Here is a 22,669-nt window from a genome sequence, read left to right as displayed (position 1 = left end):
AAATACCTTTGTTACAGAGCCGCTCGGTGCTTCCGTGACCCCCAGCTGTCAGTGGGGGACAAGAGAAGGAAGAGCAGCGGGAGATCAGCAGAGCGCTGAGCGGCGCTGTAGCGAAGGTATTTAACACAATTATAATATATGCTCGGCGCTTTCGTGACCCGCTCTGAGATCCCCTGCTGACAGCTATGAGAAAAGAAGGAGAGGAGAGCAGAGCGGGAGATTAGCTGAGCAGCGCTGTACTGAAGGTATTTCACACTATTAGATTACAGAAACACACATTGGACATTATATAAAACAGTCATAAAGTGGATTCTTGCATTTTACAAACACTTTTACTAGGTTCACGCAGGGGATTCCTGACAGACAGGGAGGGAGAGAAGACAGCACATTACACATAAGAACTACCCCGAATATAACCCCTACTGTGTCTTTTGGTGCAAAAATTAATATAAGACCCGGGCTTATTTTTGGGGAAACACGGCATCCAACCACTAATAAGAAGCTAAAATCAAGTTTGAATTTAGTAAACATGCCAGTTCACACCTGGCATATACGCAAATATATATACTGAATGAACCCAACACTTTCATAGGTAAATATAGATCATTATTCAATTGCTATTTTTCCAAAATAACAGTTAGCTAAGAATGTAAATAATTCCTATGTAGATCTTATAATACCAATCTTCTAGTACTGCTAGCTGTAATGGAACAGTAGTATAAGCTCTCTAAAGGTCAAGAGGCATAAATTATATTACCTGTCTCAGCCAAACATTCGTGGTCATCAGCTGTTTCTTTTCATCCTGTCAAGAATATAAAAGGAAATGAGATATATTTTTCAGAGAGAGAAAATAATAAGCAAATACAGAAGTAATTGCAGAAATGACATTTTCATTGTGTCAGGTATTTTAAATAATTCCCCACCAAGTTTTATATGCCAAAACTTTGATTTTAAATAGACCATAAATCTTGTGCAGGGTCTGTAGAAAAGACTCTCATGGGTTATAGGACTTTTCCCTTCTATGTTCCCTTTGCAAAGTTGAAGGGAAAAAAGTATTGATTGTATGCGTTTGGCAACACTTCACACTTAAAGCGGAGTTCCACCCTGAAAATTTTTTTTTTCACCGTCCGCTTGCTTTAATTTACCTGAAAAAGAATTGGATAATTTACATTTTTTTTGTTTCACTTACCTTCTTTTTAATGAAAATATACTTACCTTCCTTCCTCTTCCTCCCTCTGCAGCCGTGGCCTGCGCTGTCACTTCCTCCTAGCATTGACTCCTGGGAGATGAGCGCCATCGATCCCAGGAGTCAATGCACCGGCCCTGCTCGTCACTTCTGGCGCAGGCGCGTCATTCCCTGCTGAACAGCTTCTGGGCATGCCCAGAAGCTGTGCAGGGATGACGCACCTCCACTGGAAGTGACGAGCAGGGCATTCTGGGACTCCGACGTCACCGAAGAGGACGCTCCGGCTTCAGCTGCCCACACCTGAGATGGCAGCGCTGGGCAAGACATTTTCAAGGTAAGTATTTCTTCTAAAAGGTAAGTGAAACAGGGGACAGTTCAGAGGCTATTGTTGCTTAAATGCACTAGCCCTGACTGTCCCGGGGGTATTTTTATCTATAAAAATTTTTCTAGGGTGGAACTCTGCTTTAAGAAAACTTAGTAAGCATTACACAAGTGTGTGTATGTGTTAAAAACAGTGAAATTTGTTTACACTTGGAAAGCAGGACTGTAAGAGCAGATGTGTTATTATTATTTTTTTTAATTGGACACATCATCATCATCATCATCACCCACCACCATGCAATTATACAGCTTTGCAAACCTAAGGTACTAACTATTAGAGCAAATATCTTTGTAGTTAGCTAACAACATCTATGGGGTGGAAGATGAGCCACAGCACCAATATACGTGTATATCTATATACTAGGAATGCACCGAAATGAAATTCTTGGCCGAAGCCGAATAATAATGAAATGCTTAGCCGAAGGCCGAATACCGAACGCGATGTTTCGCATTTTTTCCATTTATTTTGCCAATTTTTAGGGGGCACGCTGATGGGCACATTTTATGTTAGGGGGCACGCTGATGGGCACATTTTATGTTAGGGGGCACTCTGATGGGCAAAACAAAACATTTAAATCAGCGTTGCTCTTAACATATAATATGCCCATTAGCGTGCCCCTTAACATAAAATATGCTCATCAGCATGTCCCTTAGCATAAAATAAGGGGCACGCTGATGGCCACATTTTATGTCAAGGGAGCACTCTGTTGGGCACATTTTTTTTCTTTTTTTTTTAAGGGGCACTTTATAGGGCACTCTAATGAGCATGGCAACATATGGCAAAATATGCCAGTCTGCACACTAATGCTTGTGCAGCTACCGTATTCTCCCCCAAATGTGCTCCACATACCTGAACTGCAGCCAGGTCGGAGCCAAAAGCCGCGAACAGGGGGGCAGGGCGTGCACATAGTGTCACGTCCTAGCTCGCTGGACCGAGTGTGAAGGAGCCGCAGTCAGGAGCAGGGGGCGGGACGCGCGCGTGACGTCACACCCCCTACTCGCGGCTGGACAGGACACCGGCGGCGTGTGAGCAGGGAGCCGGGAGCCGCAGTGAGGAAGGGGACTGAAGGACTCCTAGGTAGCGGGCTCGCGGTCCGGGCGGAAGCATCGCGCGGGCCGCCGATGGACCGCGGGCCGCCATTTAGTGACCCCCGCTGTAGTGCCTCCGGCTATGTTTACAGTGATGCTCGGGGATGGCAGGTCGCCGGTCTGGACATTGTTCGGCACAAATTTATTCGGCCTTTTTACTTATTCGGCCGAACACCGAAAGTGCTTTTTTTGCTATTTTCGGCCAAATAATGTTCGGTTGCCGAACATTCGGTGCATCCCTACTATATACACTGCTCAAAAAAAATTAAAGGAACACTTTTAATCAGAGTACAGATTCAAGTCAATTAAACTCCTGGGATATTGATCTGGTCAGTTAAGTAGCATTGGGGGTTGTTAATCAGTTTTAGCTGCTTTGGTGGTAATAAAATTAACATTTGCACTAGATGGGCAACAATGAGACAACCTCCGAAATATGAATGGTTTTATGGGTGGAGGCCACTGAAATTGTTTTCCCCAACTCATTGACTGTTTTTCACTAGTTTTGCATTTGGCTAGGGTCAGTGTTACTAATGGTAGCATGAGGCGATACCTGGACCTTATATAGGTTTCACAGGCAGTCTACCTTCTCCAGAATGCCACATCAATACGTGCCATTGCCAGAAGGTTTGCTGTGTCTCCCAGCAAAGTCTCAAGAGTATAGAGGATATTCCAGGAGACAGGCAGCTACTCTAGGAGAGCCGGACGGGGCCGTAGAAGGCCCTTAACCCATCAGCAGGACCGAAATCTGCTCCTTTGTGCAAGGAGGAACAAGATGAGCACTGCCAGAGCCCTACAAAATGACCTCCAGCAGGCCACTGTTGTGAATGTCTCTGACCAAACAATCAGAGACATCCTCTAGTGGGCCCTGTTCTCACTGCCCTGCACCATGGAGCTCGATTGGCATTTGCCATTGAACACCAAAATTGGTAGGTCCACCACTGGCACCCTGTGCTTTTCACAGATGAGAGCAGGTTCACCCGGAGCACATGTGACAGACGTGAAAGGATTTAGAGAAGTCTTGGAAAACTTTATGCTGCCTGTAACATTATTCAGCACGACTGGTTTGGTGGTGGGTCAGTGATGGTCTGGGGAGGCATATCCATGGAGGGACATACAGACCTCTACACGCTAGACAATAACACCCTGACGGCCATTAGGTATCAGGATGAAATCCTTGCACCCTCCTGGTGCACAACAATGCCTGACCTTATGTGGCGAGAGTATGCAGCTAGTTCCTGGAGAGTGAAGGAATTAATACCATTGAATGACCCCCATGCTCGCTTGACCTAAATCCAATAGAACACCTCTGGGCCATTATGTTTTGGTCCATCTGATGCTGCCATATTTCTCCTCAGTCTGTTTAGGAGCTCAGTGATGCTCTGGTCCAGATCTGGGAGGAAATACCCCAGGACACCATTCGTCATTTTATTAGGAGCATGCTCTGACGTTGTCAGGCATGTATACAAGCATGTGGGACCATACAAACTACTGAGTACCATTTTGAGTTGCTGCAATGAAATTTCAGCAAAATGGATTAGCCTGCTGCATCATTTTTTCACTTTGATTTTTGGGGGTGTCTTTGAGTTCAGCCCTCTGTAGGTTGATCATTTTAATTTCTATCAAACGGTGTGGCATTCTTCAGTTCCTAACACATTACCTAATCCATATCAGTATAGATATCCAGTACGATATTTTTCCCCATTGAGATCTGAGGTGTTTTCAAAGTGTTCCTTTATTTTTATTGAGCAGTGTATTTTTGTTTATCTATGCTGTTGTAAGCTCTTTATTAGATATCTATAAAATGATGAGTAAAATCCCATGATACCTCCTTCCACTTTATTTTCCTTCATCTTTTCTTTTCCCCATATTGTAAACATGAAGGCTTAAGACAAACACTGCACATCAGGCCTAAGAAGGTAAAATTGATTTGTACACAGAGTTTTTACAGTTGCTATCCAGGGTTTGCCAGAGTGCTGTGACATGGGAAAGGATACAATCAGAAGCCTGCACCAGCCTTTATGCACAGATACTGTTAGATGGTATAGCAAGAGACATTGATTGATTGAGGGTTGATTTAATAAAACTGAAGAGAGCAAAATCTGCTGTGGCTCTGCATAGAAACCAATCAGTTTCCATTTTTTTTTTTGTCAACGTTTAATTGAACAAACTGAAGTTAGAAGCTGATTGGCTACCAAGCACAGCTGCACCAGATTTTGCACTTTCCAGTATGAGTAAATCAACCTCAAAGGGATACCCTGCCAAAAATCAGCTCCTTTCAAATAGAACCATATGTTGATAAAGCGACATATTGCTGAAAAATAGTTATTGATAAGCAGGGCTTTTTTTCTCAGAGAAACAAATGCAGGAACCCCCCCCCCTCCTAGGTCATGCTTGTTTAGCACCCTCTCTCACTAGGTGCTAGTGAGAGAGTATAGTTTTTGGCTCTGTCTGCCTATCAGAGGAGCAGCGGGCAAATCTATATTGCTCTCTGTATATTAGAGAGCAGGATCTGTTAGTGAGGTCTGCTCATGGTGCTCAGTATGTGATTCATTGTGTCTAGAGAGTGTTTCACACTGGTCCAATAGGGAGGCATGTTGGACAGTGGGAGGAAACCTGACAAATGGATGCATAGGCTTTGGTACCGTCCTGGTGATTGGCAGGGGCATTCTGGGATACTGTATAAAAGCCTCCTCTGTAGCAGTGGCATGTGGCCTCAGGAGGTTGTCCTGAGGGCCAGAGGAATGGAGCTGAACCCAGAGGTCCAGGAGAGCTGACTGAGGGGGAGACACTGGAGACCCTGGAAAAACAGTATCATGAGTACAGTGGCTACTGTCTATGGGCCTGACCTGAGGTGGGCCACCCCAAGAGTAGGATAGTCAGTGGACGGGTGTTGGCAGTGAGAAAGAGGATACTGAGGAGAGTGTCCTGAAGATAACCTTAATTCATCAAGTCATCTTAGGAAAGAGACTTAAAGCTAAATCCACCTCAGTGGCAAGGTGGATCAACAGCCTGGCTGTACCGAGAGATAGAAGTCCTCCAATATTGTGCATAGTTAATTCGGAGTATCCCACTATTCCCTTCTCCCAACCGTAATTTATAAATAAACACAAAAACAACTACTTACCCCTGGACTGATTATGGGACGTGCCAAGAAGCAAAAGAGAGAGTGACTATGCATGTCAAGGTTGCTAATGGTATCTCAGGGGGACCCGTAAGTGTAACATCTGGCAGTCCACATGCTCCATATATCCAGCAAAGATAAATGCTCCATATATTCAGCAAAGAGACATGCTTCATATATTCAGAAAAGAGACATGCCCTGTATATTCAGCAAAGAGACATGCCCCATATTTTCAGCAACGAGACATGCCCCATATATCCAGCAAAAAGACATGCCCCATATATTCAGCAATGAGATATTCCCCATATATTAAGCAAAGAGACATGCTCCATATATTCAGCAAAGAGACATGCTCCATATATCTAGCAAAGAGACAGCCCAATCCAGCTAGGAGATAGACTAATCCAGCTAAGAGACAGCCCAATCCAGTTTAGAGCCCAATCCAGCTAAGAAGCACAATCCAGCTAAGAGAAAGCCCAATCCAGCTAAGAGAGAGCCCACTCCATCTAAGAGAGAGCCCAATCCAGCAATGAGACAGTCCAATACACCAATGAGACAGTCCAATCCAGCCAGCCTAATCCAACTCAGAGACAGCCAAATCCAGCTAATAGACAATCCAATCCAGCTCATAGACCCACAACCAAGCAGCAAAGCCGCCACAAAAAAAGCCCTGTTGATAAATATACCAAAAAACAAAACAATGTATCTTATTGCTTATCTATCTAATGAGCAGTCGGAGAAAGAGAACATAGGGGCAATTTATTGTCAAGTAATGAATGCACACCCTAGTGTTGTTACAAAATGTAATATTAGTATTAATACCACATTAATTTTGTACAATTCATTCTGTACTGTTACTAGGGTGGAGAGTCTACTGCAATTACCCTAAGAGCTAGTCTAGAAAAATAATTAAATATTTATATTTCTATAGTCATCCATTAACAAACATGTAACAGAAAGAACAAATGGCATCAAGGATTATATTTAAATACTGATAAGGAGTATATGTTATACTGATATATATATATATGTGTGTGTGTATGTATGTATGTATATATATATATATATATATATATATATATATATATATATATATATATATATATATATATATAAATATTTTTAGGCAGGATTTTAAGAAGCTAAAGAAGTGATATTTCTTCCCCTCCACCTTCCGCGCTGCTTTAGTGAAATAGGTCTGTAGTTTTGAACATTCAGCAGTTTTTTTGACCTATTTAATATAATCTGTCTCATTCATTTTCCCTGCCAGCTCTTTGCAGTTACCAGTCTCATGCATGAGCAGAAATACTCTAATGCTCTAATACTCTAAGCATCTATTCTATTGCTAGTTAAACTAAACACAAAGTTAAACACAAATACTGTATATATTTTGCCATTTTACCAGGCTCAACCATATTCCACATCTTTCATTATGGGAATGAGATTATGCTGTCCACAGCAGATTTCCTGTTATGTAAACTCATTTTTTGACAATGCAATATGCAGCTCTTCAAACTTTACAAGCCTAAAATGGGTATACTGTATGCATTAAACAATAGGTTAAAATTAATATGACTGTGACGTGTAGTGATAGACTCATTGAACATCCAGCTAAAACATAGTTTTGAATAGAGCAGGGAAGAGTTAAACCACTGTCAGGTTATTATCTGGGGCCTTTTAAGATAGACTTTCCCTCACTTCCTGTCCTGTCAGATGTTTATTACTTACTTTGTCCCTGTCACAAATTCTCCCTTACGTCCTGTTTGGTCAAACCATTATTAATAGCAGAGGAAGTAAGGGTAAATCTCTTTACCTGAGTCCTGGGGTAGCAGTATAAACCTGAGAGGGGTTCAAATCTTTCCCCACTCTATGTACTGTAAGAAATTTTTTTGCCTTGATGTAAACTTACATATTAAACTATAACAATGAGCATTTGAATATTTAAATTGTATAACAACCTGTATTTAAAGAGGAAGTAAACCCTCCTCTGACACTTTTACCTATAGGTAAGCCTATGATAAGGCTTACCTATAGGTACTGTAAATATCTCCTAAACATGTACCGTTTAGGAGATATTTACCTTACATGCAGCCAGTGAACATCACTGGCGCATGCGCTCTGAAGGAACAGCCGCTGGTGCAGTTTCTTCAGAGCCCCGTGTCGTGACTGTCGGCTCCCGCGCGTGTGCGTGGGAGTGACGTCACCGCGGCTCCGGCCAATCAGATGCCGGAAGACAGGCGACTGGACATGTCGCCCGTCATACAGGTGAGCGGGCGGCACGGCGGGTGCTCGTTCAAAGGTAAGTATTTCATAATGAGCTAGTATGCAATGCATACTAGCTCATTATGTGTTTCTCTTACAGGTTTCAAAAAAAAAAAAAGTAATATGGGTTTACAACCTCTTTAAGTCTACTGTCTCTGTTTTTCACACTGTGATTTGTGTATTTATGTTTCAATATAATAATACTCAAGTACATTGTTGCCAAGTGTTGTGGATCCTGTTGGACAGTCCTGGAAATGTGGACACTTCCCATAGGGGTTTATTTACTAAAGCTTGAGAGGAAAACATTAGTTATCATTCTGCAGAAAAACCAATCAGCTTCTAACCTCAGCTTGTTTAACCACTTGCCAACTGCCAGCAGTAATATTACTGCGGCAGTGCGGCTCCCCTAGTGATTCCGGCGGCGTCGGGCCGGAGTGGGAGAGGGAGCGGGACACAGCGGGAGTCGGGCCGGTGGAGGAGAGTCGGCGATTCCCGCCTCCCTTCCCTGATCATCGGGGAAACTGTGAGAAGACCCGCCTGCTTATGTAAACAAAGCAGGCGGATCTTCTCAGTGACAGATAAGAAGGCTGAGACTGTAATCTCTGTGTCTGTCACAGAACCCCCCCCCCCCCACACACACACACATTTATAGCACTGATTACTGTAGTAATGTCACTGGTCCCCCCAAAAGTGTCAAAAATGTCAGTCAGGGGTCCAAACTGTTCGCCGCAATGTCGCAGATCGCCGCCATTACTAGTAAAGAAAAAAAAACAATAAAAATGACATAAATCTTTCCCTTAGTTAGTAAACGCGATAACTTTTGCGCAAACCAATCAAAATATGCTTATTGCGATTTTTTTTTACCAAAAATATGTAGCAGAAAACAAATTGGCTTAAAATGTAAAAAAATGTTGATTTTTACATTTTTTTGGGGGGAATGTTATATAGCAGAATGTGAAAAATGTTTTTTTTTTTTTTCAAAATTGTTGCTGTTTTTTTGTATATAGCGCAAAAATTAAAAATTGCACAGGTGATCAAATACCACCAAAAGAAAGCTCTATTTGTGGGAAAAAAAGGACGTAAATTTTGTTTGGGTACAGCGTCGCACGACCGCGCAATTGTCCATTAAAATAACAGTGCCGAATCGCAAAATAGGGCCTGGTCAGAAAGGGGGCAAATGCTTCCGGGGCTAAAGGGGTTAATTAGGCTTTAGCAATAAAACCTGAAAGCTAATTGGTTTCTCTGCAGAATTGTGACTCATTTTGCCTTCCCTAGCTTTAGTAAATAAACTCCATAGTGCCCATGTCCCACAGGTTTCCCAGTCAGGTTAAAAGTCTGATGCACTATGGCCACCATTGGGGGAAAATTGCCACCAAGCCACTTTTTAAAGACTTATAGAACCTATTTCAACCCAATTATCACCCTATGAGAACTTTTAGTGGGACACCATAGCTAAAACAGCCCCAAATGGGGCCAAAGGGGGGAGCCGTACTCAGGTCAGTAGGCTCCTCTCCCTTCTTTAACACTACATGACGAGGCAGGTGGGGGGTGGAGGGGGTGCTATGCCAAGGGTCAGTAATATTCTCCCTCCTTTTCTGTCTAAACAATGTGTGGTGGTTTGTTTCTCGGGAAGGCACCTTCCAATGGGAAATGTGGAGCCTTTTTCTACAGCCGCCATTGGGTGAATGAAAAAAGATTGTTACAGGCAAAGGCTACATGGTCATGTGATAAAACACGTTTCCTTGACATGTGGTGTGTTGCGATTCCATTTATTTCAAATAGCATCCTTACCCACCTGCACTGCTGCACACCACAATGTAAAAACCCTGCTTTGTGTTGCATTAAAAAAGGCTCAGGTAAACTTTTTCTAAATAAATGGACTATTTAATGGAAGGAAACTTGTTGCATTAAAGCCCAACTCCAGGAAGGGGTGCAGGATTAAGGTGTAATACTTACCTTTTTATGTGCTCCAGCAGGTTCTCCCAGGAGTGCAATTGGCCCCCCGAGGCCCCTCTCTAAGCCGCTCCCAGCCATGGTTGCATGTTTATCCCCACCACATACAGCGCAGGGTTACTGCATTGTGCGTGATGACAACATGGGACTGCCCATGGACCAGAGCTTCAGGGAGGAAAGGCCAGCTAAAAGCTGATATACAGTATCTCACAAAGTGAGTACACCCCTCACATTTTTGCAAATATTTTATTATATCTTTTCATGTGACAACACTGAAGAAATTACACTTTTCTACAATGTAAAGTAGTGAGTGTACAGATTGTATAACAGTGTAAAATTGCTGTCCCCTCAAAATAACTCAACACACAGCCATTAATGTCTAAACCGCTGGCAACAAAAATGAGTACACCCCTAAGTAAAAATTTAAAATTGGGCCCAAAGTGTCAATATTTTGTGTGGCCACCGTTATTTTCCAGCACTGCCTTAACCCTCTTGGGCATGGAGTTCACCAGAGCTTCACAGGTTGCCACTGGAGCCCTCTTCCACTCCTCCATGACTACATTATGGAGCTGGTGGATGTTAGAGACCTTGCATTCCTCCACCTTCGGTTTGAGGATGACCCACAGATGCTCAATAGGGTTTGGGTCCGGAGACATGGTTGGCCAGTCCATCAACTTTACCCTCAGCTTCTTTAGCAAGGCAGTGATCGATTTGGAGGTGTGTTTGGGCTCGTTATAATGTTGGAATACTGCCCTGCAGCCCAGTCTCCGAAGGGAGGAGATCATGCTCTGCTTCAGTATGGCATAGTACATGTTGGCATTCATGGTTCCCTTAAGGAACTGTAGCTCCCCAGTGCTGGCAGCACTCATGCAGCCCCAGACCATGACACTCCCACCACCATGCTTGACTGTAGGCAAGACACACTTGTCTTTGTACTCCTTACCTGGTTGCCGCCACACACACTTGACACCATCTGAACTAAATAAGTTTATCTTGGTCTCATCAGACCACAGGACATGGTTCCAGTAATCCATGTCCTTAGTCTGCTTGTCTTCTTTGGTGTGTGTGGTATGTGTGGGGTGTGGTGTGTGTGGTGTGTGTGTGTGTGTGTGTGTGTGTGTGGGGGGGGTGTGGTATGTGTGTGTGGGGTGTGGTGTGTGTGTGTGTGTGTGTGGGGGAGTGGCAGCAGTTAAGAAATTTTAAAAACTATCAGGACTATGGCTTAGCCGTGGACATTTTTAGTGGCAGCAGGGATAGCTGAATGTTTTGATATAAGATTTGTGTAGGTGAAAATGAGGGAGTGATGGCAGTTTAGAAATCAAGTCCTGATTTTTCAGCTCACACTCTAGCTTTTGTCACTCTGCTGGTTGCTCACACACCTGGGTTCCAATGGCAACTCACTCTACAGCAAGGGCAGAGAAGAGCGGTTAAAAACAAACTGCTCCAACTCTCTCACTTCACTGGCAGTTGCCATCTTCAAACGGTTGTAGTTAATTATAAATTATAAATCCTACAGTGAAGAGCTTTATATTGTGAGAAACACAAGACCCAGACATACATTTCAAAGCATAGTATGTCTCTAAAATATTAAAAATGAAGACACAGTCGGAGTTTAGAAATTGCCCTTCAAATTTGAGGTGGCTAGAGTGGAGTTTCAATGAATGTCAATGGGCGGCGTGAGTTGCAAACAAATTATTATTATTTCAGGTACTTATATAGCGTTGTCAATTTATGCAGCGCTTTACATATACATTGCACATTCACATCAACAAACAAATGGTCATATTGTGAAAACTATCAGGTCTATGGTTTAGCCGTGGACATTTTTTTGTGGTGGCAGGGATAGCTGAACGTTTTGATATAAGATTTGTGTAGGTGGGCTTGAAAATGAGAGAGTGGTGGCAGTTTAGAAATCATGTCCTGATTTTTCATTTCCCACTCTAGCTTTTGTCAGCTCCCACTCTAGTTTTGAACATTCCGCCCATTCATTCCTGTGGGACCAATTTTGCCACAAAAACGCTGATATTTTGTGAACCATTTTGCAAAACCTTCCACAAAGTAATAGCACACCAATCGGGAACATTCAACACATTTCGGTATATTTCTGTATATGTAGTGTAAAAACTGTGGGAGTTAGGGTGGTAAATTTGGCTATAATAATAAGAATATATATGGGAGATAACAGTAAGTAGTCTTGCCATGCAAGAACACTTAATAACACCATATTTAACACACCTGCTCCCCACTTACACCTGAGACCTTGTATCACTAACGAGTTACATGACATCGGGGAGGGAAAATGGCTAATTGGGCCCAATTTGGACATTTTCACTTAGGGGTGTACTCACTTTTGTTGCCAGTGGGTTAGACATTAATGGCTGTGTGTTGAGTTATTTTGAGGGGACAGCAAATTTACACTGTTATACAAGCTGTACACTCACTACTTTACATTGTAGCAAAGTGTCATTTCCTCAGTTTTGTCACATGAAAAGATCTAATAAAATATTTACAAAAATGTGAGGGGTGTACTCACTTTCGTGAGATACTGTATGAGATTTCCACTGTCTCTATATCCCTGACAAAGCATTTGCACAATTTATATCAAATACCCTTCCTGCGATTTTATTTTGTAGAGATTGTGTTATTTTACAGGCATCTATCTAAAGACACAGCAATCCTTCTAATTCCACATTGTAGCTGGTTAAAATACTAATCTTTTATTTTGCATTGCTACTTTAAGGTTTCTATGAAGAAGTCGTTCTTTTGGGTCAGCATAGGACACAATTCATTGTCCAGAATAAAAGGGTTAAAAAGCCCTGGTGTAGTGGCTAGATACGTGATGAGCATGAGAACGAGGTGGCTTATTGCAGAGCTGCTGACACAGGTAACAGGATTTTCAGACAGGACTATTTTGGATCCTTCAGAGTGTCAAGTGAATCACACACATGGATTACTGTGCTGTATAGTATTAGTACTGTAAGCAATATGCTCTCTGTAAGTTTAGGAATGTCTTCTGTTCCATGTTCATTCTTTTATGAAACAGAGTGAATAGGATATATTGTTTTTTAAATGATTACATTTCTTGATATGCTCTTTAGCTAGTAGCTGCAAAAAAAGCCGGCTTTGGTGAGGTGTCTGTATAAAATCTTTGAAAAAATACCTTACTTTTCCCTATTTTTGCACTACAAATGACATCCAGAGTCTGGCTGCTTGGAAAAACTATTATGTTTTCATTTTACGCGCTTATATAGTGCTTTGCAGTTACTCAGCAGTGCTTTACAGAGAATGTTTGCACATCTGGTATGCTTTCTTTTCCTGCAGCGATTACACGTGTTCAGTTGGAACGGACTGGAAAGTACGAGTTGACTAAATGCTGACCATTTAGGATATGCCTGAAATGAAATTTGGCAACATGCTCTCCTCTATTACTAGTGTTCTGGTCAACTAATTCAAATTTGCAGTGGATGAATTGGTAAACGTTAATTGCCTTTGAGCCTGCCATCTGCACTCAAAAATCTCTTAAAGAAATGTTTTCAGAAAAGGAAAGGGCCTGTATATTTGACCATAAAACAACACAATAATAGCTTCAAATTCTGAAGGTGAAATGGCACCATGATGTAGGTAGGGTGCAGCGTGGTGCGGTAGTAATATTTCACGCAGTCAGGTACAATATTAAACATGTACTGAAGTAATGCAGCAATAGACCCGTTGGGACAGCTACCCAGCTGGGCACACTCACAGTTTCCAGTAAAGTAAAAAAGCAGGTTCCAGCAAAACCAACAGCTTCTGTTGAGAGGGGACAGAATGCGGCCTGGCCATATCATGCCCAATTAGGAAGATATCCATAGAGATGCAACCCTATGCTTTACCTCCTTGTCAGTAAACTTTCCCTATTGCTAGAACTGTCTCTAATAGATGGGGTACCTTTCACTATGCTACGCACTCACAGAAAGCGCATCAAACCCAGGGGTCAGCGTTTTAAATAGTCTCTGCCACACCTAAAATAGCCACCAGAGTCACATGGACATCAACATACAATCGGATAATTTGCCCCAGTGACTCAGAAAACCATGTAAGAACCCTGTTTCCCATGACTTCCTCTGTCTCTGCATTGCCGCTGCAGATGAGCACTACTTACATTCCCCTCCTCTCTTTAACAGATGCATTCCTCTGCATCACAACAACATGAAAACACAGTAACACAACAGAGTATAGTTAAGCAGAGTACTAAACAACTTCCAGCTAAACAACATATTCCAAATATCTTGCAGGGAGTTGCCTGCAGTTAGACCGCAAAGGGTGCTGGTTCTTCTGAGCCCCTTGGCAAAGGCTTTTTTTCAAGTAGTGGCTCAGGGGCTGCTGGTGGCAAAGCGTCACACATGTCTTCCACTTGCCCCCCACCCTGGCCCAAATTTACATTCTCAGACATGTCAGTACAGTCTTTTGTGCAGGACTGCACAGGACTTTTGCAGCTCAGTAGAGCCCAGAGGCTCGAGAACAAGGGGAGCCAGGAACCAGTCAGTTGGGGCTTTATATGCTGGGGGAAGATCCACTGTGTCAAATACTTCCCAGTCTTCGGTAGGCATCCTGGTCGCTGCCCAGCACACAGGTCTCAGCATGTTTGATGCAGTCTCTTTTTCATGGGGTCGGGCCCCTCTGGGACCAGGTCATAGACTGGGGTAGGTGGGAAAAACTGCCCCAGCATCCAAGACAGGGTACACTTCGACTCGGGTTCCAGGTTGCTTCCTCTGGTTTGCTTGGTGTTCTTTACCAGCACCCAGTCCAAAGTTTTTGAGAAGATGATATCATCATCAAGGTAAAGGAGCACAGTCTTTAAATTGAAATGCCCAAGACATCTTTCCATTAGGTGCTGGAAAGTGACGGGGAGCATTGCTGAGGCCAAAGGCATGTGATTTAACTTTAACAGACCCGTTGGTGCAAAAAAGGTGTTATTCTCCCAGTTTTGATCCCTTACATAGACTTGCTATTAGCTACTGGCGAGGGTAGAGAAGAACTTGACTTGTCCAAGGGCCATTAGGGATTCCTCCACCCGAGGAAGGGCATAAGCGTTCGTGAGGGTGCAGGCATTCATTTTGCGATAGTCCACACAGAACCATATACTGCAGTCTTTCTTATGCACCAGTACACAAGGAGCAGCCCATGGACTGTGGCTTTTCTGGCTCACCCCACCCTGTAGCATATTGTGAAGTAACTCCTTAACCTCTTGACACAGCGCTGGGTGAATATGGTAGCCTGGGGCTTCAAAAGAACTTGTTATCTCCACTGAGGCCGGGGATCTGGCATTGTCTGCTAGCAATCATTTGCTACAGCTTATTACTTTCCTGAGGGGATTGGAAGTGACCTATCGTAAAACTATAACACAATCATTCAGTTCTGCACCCATAGTTTGTAGGGCAATTAAATCCATTAAGAATACATAGCATGACATAAAATGTCTACCCAGAACTAATGGGGATCTTAAAAGTCATTCAGGGCCAAGACACGATTCTTAAGAGACCTTCAATTTAACAAAATCCACACACAATTCATAAAAATCATACAGGAACATGACACATTAAATTAAGTGTATATTTGAATAGGGAGCAAATCAAGGTCATACATGACTAAGCTAGAAAATGCAGAAGGGGAGATAGCAGTCTCCTACATCCTGGCTAACAGGCTTATCCAAGATACCATGTGTTTAGTATTCCTGAACACAAAACTGAATGCTGAACAATAATCTACCAGTTGAACACAACCTGCACATATTGGAAGGTATTAATATTAGTAAAAAAACTATGTGTAAGGGAGGGTCAGGACATAGTCATAACCATGATGGCCACTCCCCAGATGCTTAGTTGGTCAGATGGCCTCTGTCAACATCCCTTTAATCCTTGAGAAAAGGGGAATGCCAGGACAGTTTGACAGCTCTCGTTGACATCAAACCAAGGAACACATAACAGAACTTGTGAGAGCCACTGTACCATTTTTGCTTATTCGCTGGACTCTGCTGAAACTAGGACATTGCAAGTATTCTTCCTTTTCAACTCTTTTATATCTCTGTTGTTTTATTGTCTCTTTATTTCTTTGTAACACCCTTTTTCTGTAAATATTGTATTTGCACCTTGTTTTACCTTTTCATTATTAAACCCCATTTTGAAAAGTGTTAACCTTGTTTCTAAAATTTTCTATGCAAACTAAAAATAATCCCTATTTCTTAAAGAGTACTACTGTATGGTGTAAATACTCTGGACATACCTGTCTGTATTGACAGTGTGTACTGCAGACATTTACTGTATTTTAAAATCATAGTTGGTATTGCTAATCTTGTGGAAGTTCAGACTCTTTGGCAAAAGTCAGTGGTGGCAGTTAAAGGGTTTATTGTTTAATTAACTTAACCCAGTGACAATCACTCTTAGGCTGCTGGCACCTAGATTGTGGTCCCACAAGCTGGAAAATATTTGTGCAGGGTGCAGTTGAGAGTTGCACTGTTACGCAAGTGACAGCGTGGTGTGAGATTGCCCAGTCCTTTGTTACGAGCTGGTGAGAAGGGTAGGGGTCTGACATCCACGTTCGGAACAGTGGTGAGCCCCAATAAGTGCTTTTCCAAAAGCTGATGAAGCAGTCACTTTTGAGGTAAGGAGAAGTTTTTTAAGGTAACATCCAGCTGTTCTAAGAGGGACTTGTATCGGGTCCCGTCCCAGGAAGCTATGGATGCCTTCAAGGGGGCACATACCGCCTCAACCCCTGGGTGGACCTTGGAGATGCAGTGGGAAGGTACAGCGCATATGTCAGCCAATGCAGCCTGCCTGGGCAGTGATATTGGGATTGTTTCCAGGTTGATGAGCTGTACCAACACCATTCGGCAGTGAATCTTAGATAGGATAAGGTCCACCAGCCATTCTCCTGGCATTAGGAGATCCTTGTGAGGCTCTACCATCACTGTAGCTCCTTGTATCTTCCTGTGGGCCCCCACTGGCAGGACCAGATCACCTCTTGCAGCAGTGCCAAAATGTACTTTTGCTTCGGGGGGCTACGAACCACCCCCACTTGTTCAGGTTGCCTCTTAGTAACTCTGCATTGTTCCTCAAAAGCCTAAAGTACTCTAAACCATACTGCCCACAGGCTGCAGCCATGGGCCTGCCAGCTTGAATGCTCATATTTATCTAACTGACGGGGCAGATTCAAGTCCTTCAAGACATTCATGCCCAGCACCACAGGCACTGCAGTATTAACTGTGCCTTGGGCCACAACTACTCCAACTCGTTCCACCACCTGGTCCTCGATTTGAACCTTCACCCAAGTGATGCCTTTGACTATGATTATTATTATTGGCTGCTCAGAGGGACAGCCAAAAGGGTTCAGCTGTTCCTGGGCTCCAAATTTCTGCACATAGAAATCATATTTCACTACCGTGATCTCGGAACCAGTGTTAATCAGACCTCTTGCCCATTCACTAGGACAGACACCACTGGGCTTGGAGAAACCATACATTCAGACTTGTTGGGACTTTGGGTTGACTGTCCAAGGAGTCATCCCTCTGCCTCGGGAGTTAGTTGTTTAATGACGGCCTGAACGGGTTCCTGGGTCTAGACCACCCACAGTTCTTGGATATGTGTCCATAGCGATCACGCTGTTAACAGTTTCTTTCTTCTTCCAGATCCATGTGCAATGGGTTCTCGCCCCTATGGGGTTGGGGGTGAGTCTTTTTATAGAGGAGGATACCTCCTGCTTTAAAGGTGACCAGGTCCTGAGCTAGCTTCATCAGTGTTGTTTGCATGGCTGACAGGAGTGACAGTGTCAGGGCCTCCTTGAGGTACACAGGCTCAAACTTCTTGGTGATTGCTACTGTTGTATCCACCTCTACTTGTTCCCGCTTACCACATCCACCAGCACATTTTGAATGAAAATGGTTGGTTGTGCTTTAACCTTCTCCTGCAGGGCTGTCGGGGCCGGGCCTGCCTTTAGACCAGTTATGAATTGATCCTTTAGGATGTGATCTGAATCAGTGATATCACCACAGCCATGAACATCCTTCTTTTCCAGGCATCTCCAGAGATTCTGCATGGCCACTGTATAGTGGGTGAGGCTCTCGTCTTCCTGCTGCTTCCTTAAGAAAAATCTTTGCCGCAGATCTGGCATCGATAGCTTCTCTCCAAACAGGGGAAGTGTGACATGATCTGCTCTAGGGTGGTGCGCCCATGTGGGCATCAGCTTCTAAAGCATTAGGACTGTCAGAGGAATGCTAGAGCCATTAAACTTCGGTTTCAGGGCTAAGGCAGATCTTAGTGGAGCCATGCTGGAGCCCAGTCCTCTTTCTGCACCTGCTGCAAGGGACATATCCTGCCAACTACTACCAAGTGTAGGTTGGGTGCAGTGGGGTGCGGTGGCCATAATTCACACAATCAGGTACAAAATAAAACTTGTATTGAAGTAATGCAGCAATATTTCACAATAGACAATCACATTGGGACAGCTACCCAGCCGGACACACTCACAGTTTCCTGCAATGTGAAGAAGCAGGTTCCAACCGAACTGACAGCGTCTGTTGAGAGGGGACAGAATGCGGCCTGGCCGTCTCATGTCCAATCAGCAATGTATCCAGAGAGATGTGACCCTACACTTTGCCACCTCATCAGGAACCTTTCCCTATCACAAGTACTGTCCCAAACAGAGGGAGTCCCTTTCCCTACAATACCCACTCGCTTAAAGCAAGTAAAACCCAGGGGCCAGGGTCTTAAATTAACTCTGCTACACCTAAGATGGCCACCAGAGTCACATGAGCAGCCAGCATCCAATCAGGTTCGCTGCCCCAGTGACTTAGGAAACCATTCAGGAACCCTGTTCCCTATGACTTCTTCTCACTCTGCTTTGCCGCTGCAGTTGAGTGCCACCTGCAGTGGAGACAGCAGACTGCACCTGCTTACAACGTCACGTGGGTGAACTTGACACAGGCAACAAATCACCAGCGTCATGATCACTAAGAGTCTGCCTGTCAGTTTCTATGGAATCTCTTCCTTGCTAGCTGGGCTAGCAAGACATTGCTTCTTCTATGCTTTGTTGCTAGTGAGCAAGACTCCTCAGTGTGTCAATAACTTAAAAAATTGCTTATATAAGCACACAAAAATCTATTTTATTAAATGCTTACTTGCAGTATTTTTTCTTTCCATAAATTATTTTTTTTCACTTGCAATGTGCTACTGAACTTGATGGAATATCTAAATACTGTCCATACTGGCCCAACTCCTCTGACTCTCCACTCACTACATTACTTTTAGTGTAGTTATTGGGGGCATAGTGAAGTAGAATACTTGAGTAAGGGCTCTTTCACACGGGCGATCCGATCAGATCCGCCTGTCAGTTTTTTAGGCGGATCTGATCGGATCCTCCATGCAGCTCTATAGGGCAGCGGGTGTCAGCGGCGACACCTCCGCTGACACCCGCTGCCACCCGCATCCGATCCTGTCCGTGAAATCTGGACGGATGGAAACCCTATTTTTCCATCCGTTCAGTAATCGGAGTGGATCGGATCTGATGAGAGTGGACAGGCGGTCCGCTCTCATCCGATCCCCCATAGAGGGTAGCGGGGGCTGAGACACCTCCCTCTCCGCTCTGCAAGCGGAGACGGAGCTGTCATCCGCCGGCTCAGCGGGGATCGAGCAACACGGATCCGCCTACGGAGGCGGACCGTGTGAAAGAGCCCTAATACTGCTAGGGGCGCTGACATCACATCCAAAATGTCAGTGCCCAAAAGCAGTCTCAGTCTGTTTTGGATATCTATGCAAGGGAGACTTTTACAGGAAAATATTGTGCATAAAACTACATTAAATACACATGTAATCTTAAAGGAAGTGTTTTGTTGAAAAGAATTGTCTGGCAACATAGTCTCTTTAAGCCTAGGTTCACACTGAGGCCGGTTTTCAAACTGGCATTTTCAGTCCGAATTTGGGGGCAATTTCATAGACATCTGTGCAGGTTCCTGCACAGATGTCTATTGAAATCGCCCCCCCCCCCCCAAAGTTGTCAAAAGTAGTGCAGAAATTACTTTTGGGAATTGGTGCCATGCCGCAAAGTCAACGTTGCACCAATTCGGATGGTGCCATTGCTGTCAAATGGCTCTGATTTGGCATACAATTTGACATGTCAAATCGCATTTCAAATCAGACCAATGTGAACGGGGGCTAAAGGTAAAATAATAAGATTCCAATGTCAAGCAAATGTATTCATTAAGCCAAAGTAAAAGTACAATAATATGTATAGTACAGGAACCAACCAGATTTCAGTTTACTGAAGTCAGAAAACTAAAGGAGGAATTCAGTTAGTTGCCATACAAAAAAAAACCACACACATTTATAAAGCACAGCCATGTGCTCTACTAATGTGTATTGTGCTCCTCTGACTTTGAGTGTTATTAATGAGTTCTAATGTGGTTGTTAAAAGGCTATAGAATAAAAAAAACTAAATTGCCTTCTTACCACATCAACGAGCTGTGATATCTTCAAGCCAAAATTCACTTTTATTGTTTTATTGGGGTTTACAACAGGTCTAACCCATTTCTGATAACCTGTAAAAAGGTTCCGCAGGAGCGCATCTTCTATTTCTGCCAAAGGATGGATGCTGCAAAAGACTTAAACAAAAAAAGACCTCTGATAAGTTTTAGCATGCTTCCATTCCATTAATGATATAGAGGAGAATATTTATCAATAAACATAGGCACCTAAATGCATACGTTGATGCCTTGATATTGATGCAATTGCACTGATTATATTATTGTTAAAGTGTATGTAAAGTCAAAATGTAAAATATTACGTTCATTTCCACATTTCATGAATTCCAATTATTTCTAGCCTACTCCTATTAGTCTGAAAGATCTTGAAGTTTGAAAACCCAATTGGTGAAGATTTACTAAAACGGGGGGATTTACTAAAACGGGGGCAGCTGTGCATAGTTACCATAGTCAGCTTTTAACTTCAGCTTGTTCAGTTAGGCTTTGACAATAACATTTAGAAGCTGATTGTTTAGTATGCACAGGTGTACCTGATTCTGTGTGCACCAGCTTTAGTAAATCTCCTCAATATTAATTATGTCCTATGAGTAGGCACTGCTGTGTCACACATTTCACAGAGCCTGCCTTCTGAACTACAGGAGGCACAGTCAGTATATGAAACACACCACATTATATCTGCTTGCAAGCAGCAAGGTGCCATGGGATATTTAGTCCTTATAAATCGAAAGTTAATAACAAAGGAGAAGCTGCGGGAATATTGGAAATTTTGGAAAGAGTTGGTCAGCAGTCAAGCAGAACTCATAACATCAAAGGAGATTTTTCAAGTAAGATTATAATTGATTGTCAAAAATAACTATTGTTTGCATTGTTATTACAATGTTGATCTTATAAAATGACAGCATATGCTGTGATTTTTAGATCTCTTTTACAGAGGTAAGAAAAAGATCATACTTGGGGGCAGAGTTGGCTTGATGACCTGGTTTTACTCTGCTGCAGTTAGGCAACGCAGAACACCTTCTGTACCCTGCCTGCTACTAGTCACCTTCTTGCTTCCAGCAACAGACTGATGCATTGATCTCTCAGTTCTCATTTTTTCAGCATGTTCCTTGTTATGATATGGAGGACATATGATTATTCCCAAACAATGTCCCTCCTTCTCCCATTATGAGTACTGCTGTACAAGGAATTACATGAGACTGAAATCAGGGCAAATGCATTTATTTATGCTAGCTTCATTGGCAATATAACTTTAAGACAGCCTTTGTAAACCTTTTTACCCAATATGAAACCTTAAAATAACTTTCAAATCCACAGGAATATCTTATAAAACAAATTCATTAGGTTTCAGCGGGAAAAATGTCCCATTGGTGATCAGTGGGTCAATGCTCCCCTTACAGTGAGTGTCAGCATGCCATACTTACACATAGCTAAAAACATACAAGTAGCACCATTAGGAGGAGGACCGGCTATCCGTTTACACCCGACTGCGCTCAGATCAAATCTGGCCAGACGGAGGGGAACGGATCCCCTTCTGTTTGCTTTTTCTGAACTGGATCAGATTCGAGGTAGCCGGGAGTAAACAGACACAAATCCGGTTACATTGACTGCCCATAGAGGAGAATGGAAAGTCTGTTGGGTCTACCGAAAAAAACTGAAAGGCAGACCCGATCAGACTTCTCCTAAGAAAGGGGCCTTAGTCTTCAGACAACTTGCAAGTGTGTGGGCCACAGCTAGCAATCATATCTTTAAAATGTAACATGCATGAAAAAGATGCAGTTTGTTTTGGCCACTTCTTTTTATATATATGATCTTTGTACAGCCTAATTTTTGTCCCACACATGAGTAATCCAGAAACTGGATGTAGAGATTACTAATAGTTACTAATATAATTACATAGTTCGTCTGGCTAAAAAAAAAAGCCCTAAGTCCATCTAGTTCAACAAATAAAAGGGAAAAAACTATATACAATCCTATATACCCAATCCTACAGTATACCCACAGTTGATCCAGAGGAAGGCAAAAAACCCCAGCAAAGCATGATCCAATTTGCTCGAGCAGGGGAAAAACATTTCTTCCTGATCCCCTAAGAGGCAATCAGGTTTTCCCTGGACCAACTTTACCTATAAATGTTAGTATCCAGTTATCTTATGTACGTTTAGGAAAGAATCCA

The 22,669-nt window shown here is 43.1% G+C and overlaps 1 protein-coding gene across 3 annotated transcripts in view; it reads right to left on the bottom strand.

Annotated features, from left to right (window-relative positions):
• Positions 1-22,669, bottom strand: part of CHRNB3 (cholinergic receptor nicotinic beta 3 subunit) — a 61,495-nt gene that overhangs the window by 14,722 nt on the left and 24,104 nt on the right. For 2 of the 3 annotated variants that reach the window (XM_082243888.1, XM_082243889.1), the window contains 2 exons: positions 20,468-20,619; positions 758-802 (listed from right to left, as the gene is read on the bottom strand). In XM_082243888.1, coding sequence (XP_082100014.1) covers positions 758-802; positions 20,468-20,619 — 197 coding nt within the window. The remainder of the gene's footprint in view (positions 1-757; positions 803-20,467; positions 20,620-22,669) is intronic. The other variant, XM_082243890.1, reaches the window with a different exon arrangement.

The sequence above is a fragment of the Pelophylax lessonae genome (genome assembly GCF_965119305.1).
Source record: "Pelophylax lessonae genome assembly, chromosome: 1".
NCBI lineage: Eukaryota > Metazoa > Chordata > Amphibia > Anura > Ranidae > Pelophylax > Pelophylax lessonae.
Note: the sequence above shows the minus strand (reverse complement) of the source record. Positions and strands in the feature narration are given on the sequence as shown.